This window comes from Xenopus laevis, chromosome 4S (genome assembly GCF_017654675.1).
Source record: "Xenopus laevis strain J_2021 chromosome 4S, Xenopus_laevis_v10.1, whole genome shotgun sequence".
Classification (NCBI taxonomy): domain Eukaryota; kingdom Metazoa; phylum Chordata; class Amphibia; order Anura; family Pipidae; genus Xenopus; species Xenopus laevis.
Window position 1 is genome coordinate 34,093,396 of NC_054378.1, and position 15,769 is coordinate 34,109,164.

Genomic DNA, 15,769 nt, shown 5'->3' on the forward strand with positions numbered 1-15,769 from the left:
TGTGCTGTTTATTGTTTGTTTTTTGTTTTAGTTTAAAATGCAAAATAAAAACCTTTAAAAAAAAAAACAATGGGAGTGTATTTTTACCTTGCAAATAAAAGAAAACATACAGGGTACAGTGTTTTTGTATTTTTGCACACTTAATAATTTGCAGGCTTGGGTGAGTAACATTATTCAGTAGACTAATTTTCCCATTTTTGCTTTTATATATAATTAAGGCTGGTCTAAGACTGTTCCACTCATTTTTCTACAAGTGGAGCTTGTAGCTGTGCAAAGAAAGAAGGGATTAATTAGTGCCCTATTTAGTATTGTTACATTTACCACATTACAGTTGCATATAAGGACAGAGGCATCTATAACATGGACAACAGACAAGGATAACATTCTCTGTCACTGGTTGCAAACATGTCATTATGCAAAGTAGGCAGCAATAGTGAATGTGCATGGGCACTAGTATTTTTATTATGCCCCATGTGGTTCTAATAAAGAACAAGGAGCATTGTAAACAATTCTGGGCTTTCCATTAAACCCAAAGAACACAAATAAATATGTATTGTGGTAATATCCTGTGCACAGTGCATGGCTGCAGTTGCCAAAGGATGTATTACTTGCTGTTTTGAGAAATTTTGTATTTATGTCTTTGTGCTACACCGTATGGTACATGAGCTGCTACGGTGCCCATCTCCGTAGCTCCCTCAACATGAAACATCTGGTCATCAAAAAATATGTGTGGGCGAATCTTTTCAAGGAGAGGTCCTTTTGGGGCTCCAGCCAAGAATAATGCTTCATCAGTCTCAAGTCCCCAGCTACGTAGTGTTTTTAGGGCTCGTGCGCCAGAACTGGCAGCACTACGTGCAGTAACTAAATAAGTGCGAATAGGGCAGTTCATCCTCATTCCCTTGGAATAAAATTTCTTTTGTAATCTCCCCAGAGCTTCCAGGAAACCCTTCAAAGGTCCCTGAAAAAGAAAACAACAATACGTTCAAAAGCTGAGCAAGTGGGGTTTTCTGCACAGGCAAATTGGAAGGAAAGCTAAATTCAGGGGTCCTGCCCTTTGTGATCACCTTTTCCATTTGTTCTAGCTGTTTGAAACCTCAAACCCTCCAGAAACTCTGCAGTGTTCAATCTAATTTTAGATTTAAGCTGGCCATATGTGCAAAGATCCGATCGTTCGAATCAGAGATATTATCGGCAGCCAACAGAAATTTTCTAACCTGTCCGATCGACCAAGCGACCGATCTCCGCCGGACGAAAAATGTCGGGACTCTCCACAAGCGGTCGAAAATCGTACAAATCCTCGATTTGTACGATCGGAGCTTTGTGTCTATGGCCAGCTTAAGCCTTGCATATTAGAAAGTTTTAGATTTTCAGTTCTCAAAACATTGTTTTAATCTTTTTATTTAAATGTTGCTGCATATGGTATTTTTTAGTTGACCCAAATGTACTCCCATTAGAGATAATGAGTACTGTTCTATTCATAACCCTAAAGTGTTAACATTTGGGTGACCCTAAACATTCATCAACTTTAATTTAAAATATCCAATATCCAAAAGCAGGACTGTAGAGTCTACGGCAATATGAGAATTACTATTCTACAGGAAACTATGGGAATAGCCATAAAATAAGTAGGTATATGTAAACAATTAGATCCTCTACATAAGCAAAATAGTTTAGAAATGAATATACAGTGTATTTTGGCCACAACAGAGAATGAATCTAAGAGCAGTTACATGGAATATGGTTGTTCAAAGCAGTTACCTGTGCCAGAGGCTTGTTCTCATAAGTTTTCTCGTGTTCAAAAAACATTTCCAGCCCATGCTCCTTTACAATTTGTTCTGACTCATCAGAAAACAAGACAGCATCTCCATCAAAGGCTACACGTAGTTGTTCTTCGTGAACAGACACATTGTGACTTGGGCTAAAAATGGTTGCTGCTGCTATACCTAAATGGAGTATAAGAAGGGTGGGTTATCTGGTTCTTTATTAGTTAAGCTTACAAGACTTCGTTATTTTTTACCAAACAACATTAACATCAAAGGTGATGTAGAAATGCTAAAAACCGTTGCATACCCTATCTCCAAAGTAGATGGAAGAATTATAGATACAAGTGTGTTCTTCAATGAGATTAAATTCAGAATCTTGAATGATGTTTACCAGAATTCAATTGGAGGAGGGTCCTCCAGAGGAAGGACCCTAGAGGTCCAAAACATGTAGTGCTTATGCATCTTCAATAAAACACCACACTGCATTGTAACCAGCTCTCCAGTGGAATTATTATTATTTGTACCTAGAAAAAATTGGACTTTAATAAATAACACCCAAAATGTTATAAATTACATTTACAAAGTAGCAATTCCTTTACCTTCTTCTATAGCTTCTTGCACTTTCTGGCCATCAGATGAGAGGTACAGGTTGGTGTGGTAAGCTTTCAGGTATTCAATTGGGCTGTTGCCTCCAGTCATACAGAAACGCTCAATGAAGAGGTCTAAGGCAGAAGATGGAACATGATGCCAATATCCTCACAATAAATTGCAGAAAGTCATTTAATAATGCAGAATAACCTCATGGAGTCTTTTTGTTCAAATTGTAATACAGATATGGGACCTGTTCTACAGAATGCTTAGGAGTTATCAGTATGATGGGTCTTTCTGTAATATGGATCTCCATGCTATAAGACTACAAAAAATAATTTAAACATTAAATAAACTAATAAGATGGTTTTGACTCCTATAAGAATTAATTCTATCCTAGTTGAGATCAAGTACAAGCTACTGTTTTATCATTACAAAGAAAAAAGTAATAACTAAAAAAAAATAACAGATTTCCGGATAACAGATCCCATACCTAAAGTACAGCCATTATTTTATCTAAGAAATAATACTATTATCTTTTACTTATATAGCACTGACACACAGTGGTTTACAGAGATTATCCATAACCCTAACCTGCTGGTATATTTTTGGAATGCGGGAGGAAAAGAATACCTAGTGGTAAATGACACAGAGTACAAGGGAAACTTACATACTTCATGTAGATAGTTCTGGTAGATATATTAAATCTGTAGTTTGTCTGAAAGTAGTGTAGTTACTGAGGTACAGCTATTGTATTGTGAGTTGCATAGCAGTAGCATTCCTGTTCTCACTGATCAGATAAAGCCTTGTGTCATTGCTAGCAACCCTTACATCGGAGGGAACCAGCCGTTGTGTGTCACAGCATGCTGACAGCATTAGCAAAGACTTTTATCACCACATACTTAATGAGTAGCTTGTGTATGCTTATAGAAACTTACTGTAATGATTTATGGTATTGATGAGCCGTACTCCAACTTGAGCATGGTTATTAGTCATGAGGACAATATCAAAAAGATCTTCACTGTCTGGACATAGCTGGCAAAGTTGACTGTTAACTGATTCCAGAGCCTAGAACAGAAAAAAACATGTTGTTTTTTTAAATGTAAACAAATACTGATTTTAATTGATTCCTTGATTGAGACATCATTCTTAACGCCAAAACATCAGCAGTAGACACCATACTGATGTACTAAAAAAACCCATTGCAACTCCCTTTTACCTCCATTGGTCACTCTAAAGGAAATCAAATGAGTTCACCTTAAACTCATAGGAATTGGAAATTCACCTTGCATCAGATTACTACCCCTGTTTCACCTTTAAATGAACCTCACGTATGTTATAGTTGGAGTATTTCTAAACCATTTTTCAAATGACCTTCATTTTTTTTATAGTTTTGCATGAAGTTTGAATCTTTCATATTGCGTAGCACTGTCAATAAATGGGTATATAATTAAACATACAGATTTCATACACAATGCAACTAGCAACCTATACAACGGGTATATAGGACCCTGCCCAAAAGAACTTACAATCTCAATTTTTATAGTGTAGTTGGACCCCTTATTTATTTTCCATTCTGACTTTTAAACTGGTTACTAGGGTAATTAAGCCAAGATAGTGAATCTGAAGGTATAAGATGTTCCTGAGTAGTTACTGTGCACTAAGGGCAGTGGCGTAACTAGATGTTACTGGGCCCCATAGCAAAATAATTTTAGGGACCCTCAAAATATCCAGTAGTTGCCCTATATTTAAAATGATAATTAGGGCTTTGTGTGGCCCCCTATGCTTCCTCTGTATTTACTCCCCTGACTAAGGCCATTATTAATATAACCCTACCAAACATATATGCCATTATTAAATCATAACTAGGTAGGCAACATATTCTTTTGCAGCTGTATTAATTATAACACCATCATCCACTTTCAATACCCATTGATATAAGAACTGTGTTGCACCTGATGTAGAGTTCACAGGATCTGAAATGAATCTCAATTGTTATATGCAACACCGCAAATACACTGGGTGGACCAACAGGCAGGAACAAATATATAATCAAAACATTATTCAGACCTAACATCTCTACAGGAGCAGATATATTGTTATTGCAGTTCTGAAACAAGCACTGTGAATTCAAAGTAAAGCTCAGCTGTTCAAAGACTGTGATAATTCCAAATCTCACAATGCCCCCCCAGGTAATAGGCTACTAAAGCAGTACTATTCCCTAGGCTCTAGTAAACACTATGGTGAGGGATTTACTTTTTTGTTCCTCAAATCAATAAAATTTGGACCATTAGCCAGCAGCAATGTCCCATTATATACAAGCATACCTTACAGTCGGTTTATTTTTTGATAACTTTCAGAGAATGAAAATGATATTTGTTACCTAGGCTGTGTAAGCATATTGTTTCCTTAATTCTAAATTGATCTTTATGAACGTTGGAATTGCTTTCATAGACTTAATTTCCTAGTTTAGGATTTGCTATGTTTAAGCTTTAAAGTGATTCTGCCCACCCCTGCATCCATCATATTGGAGGCCTCCTTGCTAGAAGCTTTAGAATAGTATGCCAGTAGGGATAGTAATTTGTAGCCTTGTGGGAGAGGTAGGCCTTGGAGACCAGATGCATCCCTGGAACTAATATTGAGATACATTGTCCTTCTGCCATGTGTCAAGATGGGATGAGAGCCTTTCCTTGGGCATCATTTTTTTTTACAACTGATCAGAAAGTTCAGCTGTAAAAAAAAAATACAGTTGCAATCTCCACCTTGCCCAGATCTGAGAAGGAGGATAAGTAAAAAGGGAATGTTGAACGCAGCTGCATGGCTTTTTCATGTTGCTTCAGGCATCCCTGAACATTAGGACTGACCAGGTATTCATATACCTGCAATTAGGTGGATGCCCTGAAAAAAGAGGACCAGTTCTGTTTCTGCAACAACAGAGTTTAAATTATTTGCTGAGAGATTTAATTATTGCTGTATATATATATATATATATATATGAACTTTCAATAGGAGAGAGGAGAGCACTCTGACGCAGATTAACTGCTTGTGAATAATATTTATTTAAGCTGCTATACACTTATGTATATATATGTATATATGTATATAACTGTAAAGGCAGTTAGTGTGGAACTTACCTTTACAAACGGGAATGCAGCTCCAGGCTTGAAAGGCTCGTTTATCTTTTATTTACTGTATATAGTTCCAACATGCTCCACTACACTTTACATAGACTATACATAACTCATTCCATATAGTTCAATGGGTGCAATTAAACATAGGACCCTAATTCTGCAGGTCTCTATAAAATCATATTGCCTAAATTAGCCTATATTAATACTGTTTTATATAAATAATACATTTTAATGAAAATGTGTTCCTAATGATGCAGGTATGGGACCTGTTATCCAGCAGGTTCTGCTTAGAACCTGGGCTTTTCTGTGAAAGGGATATTTCCATAATCTGCACTGCAATAGCACCGTTTTTACTACAATAAGGATTATATCTTAGTTAGGATTGAGTACAACATAGTGTTTTATTATTACAGAGCAAAAGGAAATCATTTTTGAAAATGTTGGATTATTTGATTCAAATGGAAGCTATAGGAGATTCAGAGCTTTGGGTAATTCAGAATTTTCCTGGATTACAGGTTTCCTGATAATGGATTTCATATCTGTGCTTTCTATTTGACTATCTCATAATTAAACACTGCCATCTTAAGTAATAAATTCTAACCGTTTGGCTCATTGGCACTGTGCTTACACACAAACATAGGGCACATATATCCTGCTATAGGCACTCCTCCCCTCACTCACCCCCTCTCAGTTCAGTCTGTTCTGTGCACAGTGTCGGACTGGCCCACCGGGACACCGGGAAAAATCCCGGTGGGCCCCAGTCCTTGTGGGCCCCTACGACCACATTCCCTCCCATCTATTTTTTGCCAGAGCTCCGGTTTTTCAATGGGCCCCGCAGCGCTGCCACTATCACCTGGGCTGGCTATCAAAGCTGCTGCCTGCAGCCTGAATGTGCTTTGCTCTGTGCAGGGTGGTTGTGCCGTGTGCTGCTGCGCATGTTTCAGTGTGCGAGTGTGATGCGCCTGATGATGACGTCACTGACCTGGCTGGCGTCCAATGCGTCCTTCTCGTGGGGGAAGAGAAGAGAGATTTGCACGCGTCAGAGAGGGAGAGCCTGAGGTACTGCTGGACTGGTGCGGTGGGGTGGATCTTCCTGGCTGGCTGCATTCACTTTCGCTACCTGCTTGTGCCTGGGCTGGGCAAGTTCAAGTTGTGCTGACAAACTTAATCACCCTGGGGGTTGGGGGGCATGGACTTTGTAATAGGCAGCATGCTGCTGCTGCTGCTCTGACAGTCATCGCTTGGCTGTTCTGTTCCCCTGCTCCCTGCATTGATTGCAGGATAGGCGCTGTGATAGGTGAGTTTACACTCTGAGGTTCAACTATATATATATAATTAGGTAAAGAGAGACCCACACACACCAGCAATTTCTCATAAACTGTCTATAAAAGGAAAGAATTGGCTGCTTTTAAAGGGGCTGTTCACCTTTTAGTATGACGTAGAGAGGGATATTCTGAGACAATTTGTAATTGGTTTTCATATTTTATTATTTGTGGATTTTGAGTTATTTCGCGTTTTGTTTCAGCATCTCTTTAATTTGCAGCTAAACCAATCTGGTAACTAGGGCCCAAATTCCCCTAGCAACCATGCACTGATTTGAATAAGAGGCTGGAATATGAATAGGAGAGGCCTAAATAGAAGGATCAGTAATAAAAAGTAACAATAAATGTGTAGCCTTACAAAGTATTTTTTTTAGTAGGGAGTCAGTGGCCCCCATTTGAAAGAAGCAAAGAGTCAGAAGAAAAAGGCAAATGACTATAAAACTATAAAAAATAAATAATGAAAACCAATTGAAAAGATGCTTAGAATTAGCCATTCTATAACAAAATAAAAGTTACCTTACAGGTGAACCACCCCTTTAATTGAAAAGATTGAAATACAAGGCCAGAATTCTAGTAGTAACATCATACGGTCGGTTACAAAGTAAGACTAAGTAAAATATCTGGCTGTAGAATCCATGACAGTTAAGAGTATCGCATATTGAGTAGGCTGTAAGTTTTAAGACAAATGAATAAAGAGTGCATTGTTTTCAAAAGCAGAGCTTGGTGGTGGCAAAACTCCCTCTCCTGTCTCCCAGGTGGCACATCATCATATAACTAACTTGAGGACATTACTGGCTATACTGAAGCCTCAAATTGTGACCCCCTACTGCAGCAAAGGTACTTACTTTGGTCAAAATATATAAAAATAAGTTTTATTTTTTGTCACACTGTTACTAGAGTGGGGATCAGCAGTAGAGATGTCGCGAACTGTTCGCCGGCGAACTTGTTCGCGCGAACATCGGGTGTTCGCGCTCGCCGGAAGTTCGCGAACGTCGCGCGACGTTCGCCATTTTGGGTTCGCCATTGTTGGCGCTTTTTTTTGCCCTCTCACCCCAGACCAGCAGGTACATGGCAGCCAATCAGGAAGCTCTCCCCTGGACCACTCCCCTTCCCTATAAAAACCGAAGCCCTGCAGCGTTTTTTCACTCTGCCTGTGTGTGCTGAAGAGATAGTGTAGGGAGAGAGCTGCTGCCTGTTAGTGATTTCAGGGACAGTTGAAAGTTTGCTGGCTAGTAATCGTTTTGATACTGCTCTGTTATTGGAGGGACAGAAGTCTGCAGGGGTTTGAGGGACATTTAAGCTTAGGTAGCTTTGCTGGCTAGTAATCTACCTTCTACTGCAGTGCTCTGTATGTAGCTGCAGTGGGCAGCTGTCCTGCTTCTGATCTCATCTGCTGACTGCTGCAATAACAGTAGTCCTTGTAAGGACTGCTTTTATTTATTTTTTTGTTGTTTTACTACTACTACTACTACTACTACTATAAGAGCCCAGTGCTATTAGTCTAGCAGTGTTGGGGAGTGGGACTGGTGTGCTAATCTGCTGCTCCTAGTAGTTCAGCAGCACCAACTTTAATTTTTTTTTTTAATATTCATTTTTTTTTATTTTACTTTTTTTTATTTTACTACCGCTGTAGTAGTGTATAAGTTGACCTTTTAGGCATTATTTGCCCTGTAGGCATTATTTGCACACTGTTTTCTTCAACCCGCCATCGAGCTGTGTGACCTTGTTCACATTCTGTCTAAATATCCATAATATTACCGTCTCCAGAAAAAACACCGGAGTCACTTTTTTCAAGCAGCCATAATATATTTTACGTAATCCGTATCCACCGCTGTAGTAGTGTATACGTTGGCCTTGTAGGCATTATTTGCACACTGTTTTCTTCAACCCGCCATCGAGCTGTGTGACCTTGTTCCCATTCTGTCTAAATATCCATAATATTACCGTCTCCAGAAAAAACACCGGAGTCACTTTTTTTGGCAAAAAATGACTATTTTCAGCATTTATGTGGCATATTTTTTCTGGCAACTGTGCTTCAGTGGCTGCAACCAAAAAAACTGGGCAAACAATGTCTACAAGGTCAACGTATGGCGAAAAATTACTATTTTCAGCATTTATATGGCATATTTTTTCTGGCAACTGTGCTTCAGTGGCTGCGTCCAAAAAAACTGGGCAAACAATGTCTACAAGGTCAACGTATGGCGAAAAATGACTATTTTCAGCATTTATATGGCATATTTTTTCTGGCAACTGTGCTTCAGTGGCTGCGTCCAAAAAAACTGGGCAAACAATGCCTACAAGGTCAACGTATGGCAGTTGTTTAAAGAGAACAGTAGATTACTAGCCAGCAAAGCTACCTAAGCTAAAATGTCCCTCAAATCCCTGCAGACTTCTGTCCCTCCAATACAGAGCAGTATCAAGCAGATTACTAGCCAGCAAACTTACTATCATCTGTCCCTGAAATCACTAACAGCTCTCCCCCTACACTATCTCTTCCAAGCACACACAGGCAGATTTTTCAGATACATTTTTGCCCTTGATCCCCCTCTGGCATGCCACTGTCCAGGTCGTTGCACCCTTTAAACAACTTTAAAATCATTTTTCTGGCCAGAAATGTCTTTTCTAGATGTTAAAGTTCGCCTTCCCATTGAAGTCTATGGGGTTCGCGAACCGTTCGCGAACCGCTCGCATTTTTGCGCAAGTTCGCGAATATGTTCGCGAACTTTTTTTCCGACGTTCGCTACATCCCTAATCAGCAGACAAAAAGTTGCAGGTTTTTTTAACCTCTTAGGGGATAGTACACCATTTACTATGTTATAGAATGGACAATTCTTATCAAGGTTTCAATTGGTCTATTTTTTATAGTTTTCAAATTGCATTCCTTCTTCTTCTGACTCAAACCAATGGCTGAAATGCCAAAAATGCTAAGTAATTACAAAAACCACAAATAAAAAATGAAGACCAATTGCAAATTGTCTTAGAATATCACTCTCTGGGTCATACTATTCTTCTGTCATGCTTTTTATGGTATAGTTTTTATTTCTAAATTACATTATTTACACTGCAGGTAATTTACTTTCATTCCTGAACCAGCAAGTGTATTTAGTTGTAATATTGGTGTGTAGGTGCATCTCAGGTCATTTTGCCTGGTCATGTGCTTTCAGAAAGAGCCAGCACTTTAGGATGGAACTGCTTTCTGGCAGGCTGTTATTTCTCCTACTCAATGTAACTGAATGTGTCTGAGTGGGACCTGGATTTTACTATTGAGTGCTGTTCTAAGATCTACCAGGCAGCTGTTATCTTGTGTTAGGGAGCTGCTATCTGGTTACCTTCCCATTGCTCTGTTGTTAGGCTGCTGGGGGGAAAGGGAGGGGGTTAAATCACTCCAACTTGCAGTACAGCAGTAAAGTGTGATAAAAGGCTTACCTTGTTTATATTGCATGTGCACTTAATTAAAAGGATTCTGTTATGCTTTTGTATTTATGACTAATATTGTAATTTAATATTGTCACAGCCATTCCAGTTTTTTTTTTAAATAAAAATGTTAATTTTTATATTTGCAGGCAATTTTGTACAGGAGGGTGGGCCCTTGAGATGAGGTTTCCTGGTGGGCCCCAGGCACCCCAGTCCGACACTGTATACAGGTGCCTTTTTCCCTGCCTGCAATTGCCTGTCATTTGTCCCATAGCAGGGGACGTAAGTTACGTTAGTTCTCCCACTCGCTCCTCTCCACTGCACACTTAAACCCCACCCCCTGCTAAAGATGAGCAGTCCAGACAGAAAAAAGAAAACAAGCACGGCCCTTGGGACGGCTCTTCAGACAGAAGAAAGTGATCTTCCTCGATCACTGTTACTACGCGCACAGGGGATCGTTTGGTGAGGGAGAAGATTTTGGTATGGTGCAGCCCATTTACTTTGCGCAGGCAGCGGCCCAACGGGCAATTGCCCAAATTAACTGATGGCCAGTCCGGGCCTGTATGGAACCTCCTATATAAGTGCCTAAATAGAAAATATGGCCCTAGACAGAATTGTACTCCGTAATGTTTTCCTATTAGTGCCACATCACACCTGGCTTTTTCTTTGCCAGTGTATACTGGAGGCAAAAACACTGATTCGCTTTGTTCTGCCTTGATATCAGTGTGCAGTGGCAGGCACACCATCAGCCCATTTTTGCACAGATTAAGCATATTTTGGCACAGAAATGCATATTTCACATTTCCATGGCAAAATCCAAATGAATTCCAGGGTTCCAATAGTGGGTTGTATGAATAGGAACAGCAAAATTTCATCAAAAGAATCACATGCTAATAGCAGTGTAATGTTGTGCACTGGACGTTCCACAAATTGCACCCGATTTGCAAACAAGCGCGCACACAATTCTATTCATTTTAACACATTAGGTCAATTGCCAATTCGGAGTGAAGCTCCTTATGGACCCACCATTTAGCTGCAATCCTGGGGAAAATACCAATTTGCATCTGAATATGACACTTTGCTCAATGCACTGTGTTTGTAAATTACCTTATTAGTTCTCTTCTGACTAAGTATCTACAGTTTTGGGAAGCACTGATTCCGGGATACATTTTAGGATTCAGCTAAATCCTAGCAATTTTTTTTTTTTTTTTTGGATCAGGCCCAATCCTTAGCTTTAACTGAACTGTATCTATATCATTAATGACTTTAAAGCTTTGAGTTTTTGTTTACAGATAATGCTGATATGTTAGCTGTTCTCTTTGCTTAAGCAGATTAGGTCTTAATTCCCTTTGGTATTCATTTAAATCCTCTCAAATATGTTGCTGAACTATAATTCCTATTTGCTGCTATAAGGCCAAACTGACTCACAGATATTGGTAAATATATGTACTTTCATATGAAACAGCTAGGGTTGCCACCTGTCCAGTCTTTTACTGCCCTGGCTGGTAAAAATGATGGTGGATCCCAATGTTATTAATAGGGAAAAAAGATAAATATATAAGAAGGCCTGTGGCAACACTAGAAACAATCCATTTAGCAATACATTTTGCAGGGGTGGGAAACTAGTATATATTAGTTTATTTTCTCTCTGGAAAACAGATCTATATTAAAGGATGCTATTAGCAAATAGTATTCTGTATTAAGGACAAGGAAACATTAATAAGATATATCCTAAAGCATGAACTATATATACAAGAGGTTTCTATGGTAAAAAATCAGTAGGCCAATCATATAGCACATTTGCATGTTTTATCTTTCATCACGATATATTGGAATGGGAGATGGAACATTCAGTCATACACACACACACTGATTGATATTTATGATATGGATGAGTGAAGCAAAAAGCCTTTCAAGGGTAAATGGAGGGTGAATCAAAAGAAAAGAAAAGGTCACCAGATTAATCCCTGGGGTGTTAATAGAAAGATCAATAAAGACAGAAAAGAAATTTAAAAGATTAATGCTGATTAAACCTGTAATATCGACAGGTGTATAGTATGCAGGCTGTGCTTATAGGAACTCAATCATCATCACCACTGTCATTAAAGGGGAACTATCGCGAAAATCAAATTTTCTCAGTGGATAGATAGGATGAAAATAATAATATTCTCAAATATATTACTTTAACAGAAATGCTTACTTTTTGAAAGGCATTCAATAATATTACAGTCAGTCAGAATGCTTTCTCTGAGAGCCAGTTCAAGCAATTGCTGAATGGGAGTGGCTATACCCCAACTGTGATGTCATGTAGCAACTAGCAAAGTCCCACCCTCTTCATGCTGAATTCAAAGCATCCACACACCAATTACATTCTCTGGAATCTCATTCTGAGAACAGTAAGGCTGTTGTTCTTTTATAGTGTGCAAATGCTGATTTTATTGGCAGAATAAGGTTTTCACACTCTCCCAGATCAAAGGCAGGACAGAGCTTGGTAAATATTGTACAGATATAAAAATAAAGAGGGTATTATGCACCTATTTTTTGCACATTGCACCTCACCTCACATTTTGCACATGTCTCTGTAGGCCAGCAATTCACTTTGAACAGTCTACACACTACAAGGTGCAAAATATGAGTAATTGAACTGGTACAAATTAGCAGCTTTGTTTGAAATCATCCTCTTTCTCTCTATAAATATATGTGTGTGACAGTGTGTTTGTGTGTTATTTAGTCTCCCAGTAACTTTAAGTGTATAAATGTGTGTCTTTGTCTGTTCCCATGTTTTTTTTTGTGGTGTCAATGTGTTTTAGAGGAACAGCAACATCAAAATATGAAGTTTTAAATTAATTAACCCTTTAAGTGCCAGCAGAATTTCACATTTTGGTTACGGAAAATGCCAGCCGTTTTTAAGCATTTTGTGCTCTCTCACTTTAGGGGCATTTTCTGAGGGGAAACCTATAGTTTACCTAGGAAAACTATACATTGTTTTTTTCGGTAGAAACTGAAATCTGCCTGAGTTTTCATGTATTTCCACCTGTGCAAAAAAATTTATAGTGCATACCATTTTTCATCGTATATCAATTTATACCAGAAAAATATTTCATTTTACAGATGAAAATCCAACTGATTTGGAAAGCCTTATGTCTCTCGAACGTGCCAATACCAGATATGTATAGTTTTAGGGAGATTAAGGACTTCTGTACAGCAAAAACTCCCGGCAGTATATTACTGAATTTTGAAAGCACTAAGGCAGAAAACGGCATGCTTTAGATTCCAAGGCAAAAAATCCTGAAACCATAGGTTTACCCCAGAAAACCATACATTTTTGAAAAATACACATTCTGCCGATTACAAAATGGGTAACTATGTCTCTCTACTCCCAACTACCAAACATAAAAGCTTGTCTGAACATAGCGGTTTTTCAAAATAAAATTCAAAATTCAGAAAAATCATTTCAAAGGTTTTATTTTGCTGCTCCACATATCCCAAACTATATTAGGTACCAAGAAAAAGCACCTGAAATATGATTGCCAGGGGTCCACTGAACAGTTTGATACCCATTATGCATAGGTTTACCAAAGAATCTGTCATTTAGAGACACCAATATGAAGTTAGCACATCCAAATTGTTCAGGACTTTACTTCAGCTACTGAGAAATCAACACATTGACTGCATTTTTTGTGGGGTAAAAACACAGAAATATATGTTTACCCCCCAAACCCATATATTTTTGGAAAGTACACATTCTACAGAATCTAAAATGGGTACCCATGCCTTTCTGCTCCAAACTACTGAGTCGCAAGGCTTTCCCAAATTTGTCGGTTTTGGTGAAATATCTGAAAATTGCCTCAAACCTTCAACTTCCCAGCACCATATCACCCATGTATCATTACGTACTAAGAAAAAGCACCCTAAATATGATTGCCAGGGTTCCTCTGAACATTTTCGTGGCCATTGTTCATAAGTTTACCAAAGTATCTGGCATTTAGAGGCCCCAAAATGAAGTTAGCGCATACAAACAGTCCCGTGGGTAACTTCAGCTAATGAAAAATCAACACATTGGAAAAAGGAGAGGCCTGAATAGAAAGATGAGTAATAAAAAGTAGCAATAACAATAAATGTGTAGCCTTACAGAGCATTTGTTTTTTAGATGGGGTCAGTGACCCCATATGAAAGCTGGAAAGAGTTAGAAGGTGGCAAATAATTCAAAAACTATAAAAAAGAAATAATGAAGACCAATTGAAAAGTTGCTTAGAATTAGCCATTCTATAACATACTCAAAATTAACTTAAAGGTAAACCAACCCTTTAAGGCAAAAAGGAAAGAAATTGCAAGGTGACTAATCTCCTTTTTTGTCAGGGCCATTATATCGGGACATTGTGTTTATCACATAAAAGGATGTGTTCCCTCAGCAGCGTTACAGCATTATGTTCTGCTCTAGAGTGTGTCCTGCCAGGGGTTAAAAGCATAGCCAAAAATGGAGAGGGGAGTAGGACTTCAGTAAGAAATGCAGCAATGCAAAAGGCTAACAGTATGGAAAACAATGTTACAATGCCCCCCCTCCTTCAAAGTACAATTATTTATGTCCCACTCCTACTACGCAAAACACTGCTTTCCATGACCCCTCAATGCCCCTTTATCCTTATGTACTTCTATGCCCCTTCACCTTCGAAGTTTCTCGATCCACAGTGTCAATCTATCTCCAAGCACATTCTTTTCCACAATCTCCTTTCTCCGTGCTTGCCCCCCCCCACTGCCTTCCACATTATTTATTATAATATGCAGGGGGGTAATGGAGCTTTCAACTTTTCTCACTAATACTCCGTTAAGAAGGGACAGGATTGCGTAGGGATACATTGCAGCTCCGAGGATTCAAATGAGTGGGAGGTGAAATCTCGTGAGATTTATAGTTTTTCCCTTGAGGCTTTGCGTGCCGACTTTCAGAAAGTCGGACTGGTAGAGTCTCGTGCACACATTGAAAGCACTGCTTTAGTCACATTTATTCCAAAAAAGATGGTGGTATGTGAGTATTTATAACTCTTTAATTACAGTCCTACTGTCAGCAAAAAAGTGACAGGTTTCCTTTAATTCTGTGCAAGTTACAGAGTGCAGCCTGCAAAGACCATTAATTTATGAGAAACTAGTACAGGTATGGGATCTGTTATCAGGTAACCCTTTATCCAGGAAGCTCAGAATTATAGCAATGCCATCTCCCATAGACTCCATTTTATCCAACCTTTAAAATTTATTCCCTTTTTTCTTTAATAAAACAGTACCTTGTACTTGATCCAAACTAAGATATAATTAATTCTTATTGGAAGCAAAACCAGCCTATTAGGTTTATTTAATATTTACTTGATATCTAGTAGACTTAAGGTATGAAGATCCAAATTACGGAAAGATCCTTTATCCAGAAAAATTCAGGTCCGGAGCATTCTGGATAAAACATGGACAACTATCGTGCAAACTTTTTTGCCCTTTTATATTTATTCTGTCTCAGTATCGGTTGTACCTGCCACAAGCTCCATGTAGACCCAGTCTGTAAGGATAT

The 15,769-nt window shown here is 38.7% G+C and overlaps 1 protein-coding gene across 1 annotated transcript; it reads right to left on the reverse strand.

The window, feature by feature from the left end:
- Window positions 1-459: 459 nt before the first annotated feature.
- LOC121403677 (cytosolic 5'-nucleotidase 1A-like) lies at window positions 460-3,576 on the reverse strand. The gene is made up of 5 exons (XM_041591487.1): window positions 3,571-3,576; window positions 3,290-3,419; window positions 2,363-2,485; window positions 1,759-1,943; window positions 460-958 (listed from the first exon to the last, which is right to left on the reverse strand). Exons 1-5 carry the CDS (start codon window positions 3,574-3,576, stop codon window positions 605-607), a joined length of 798 nt encoding a protein of 265 aa, XP_041447421.1. The 3' UTR covers window positions 460-604.
- Between the last annotated feature and the right edge of the window lie 12,193 nt (window positions 3,577-15,769).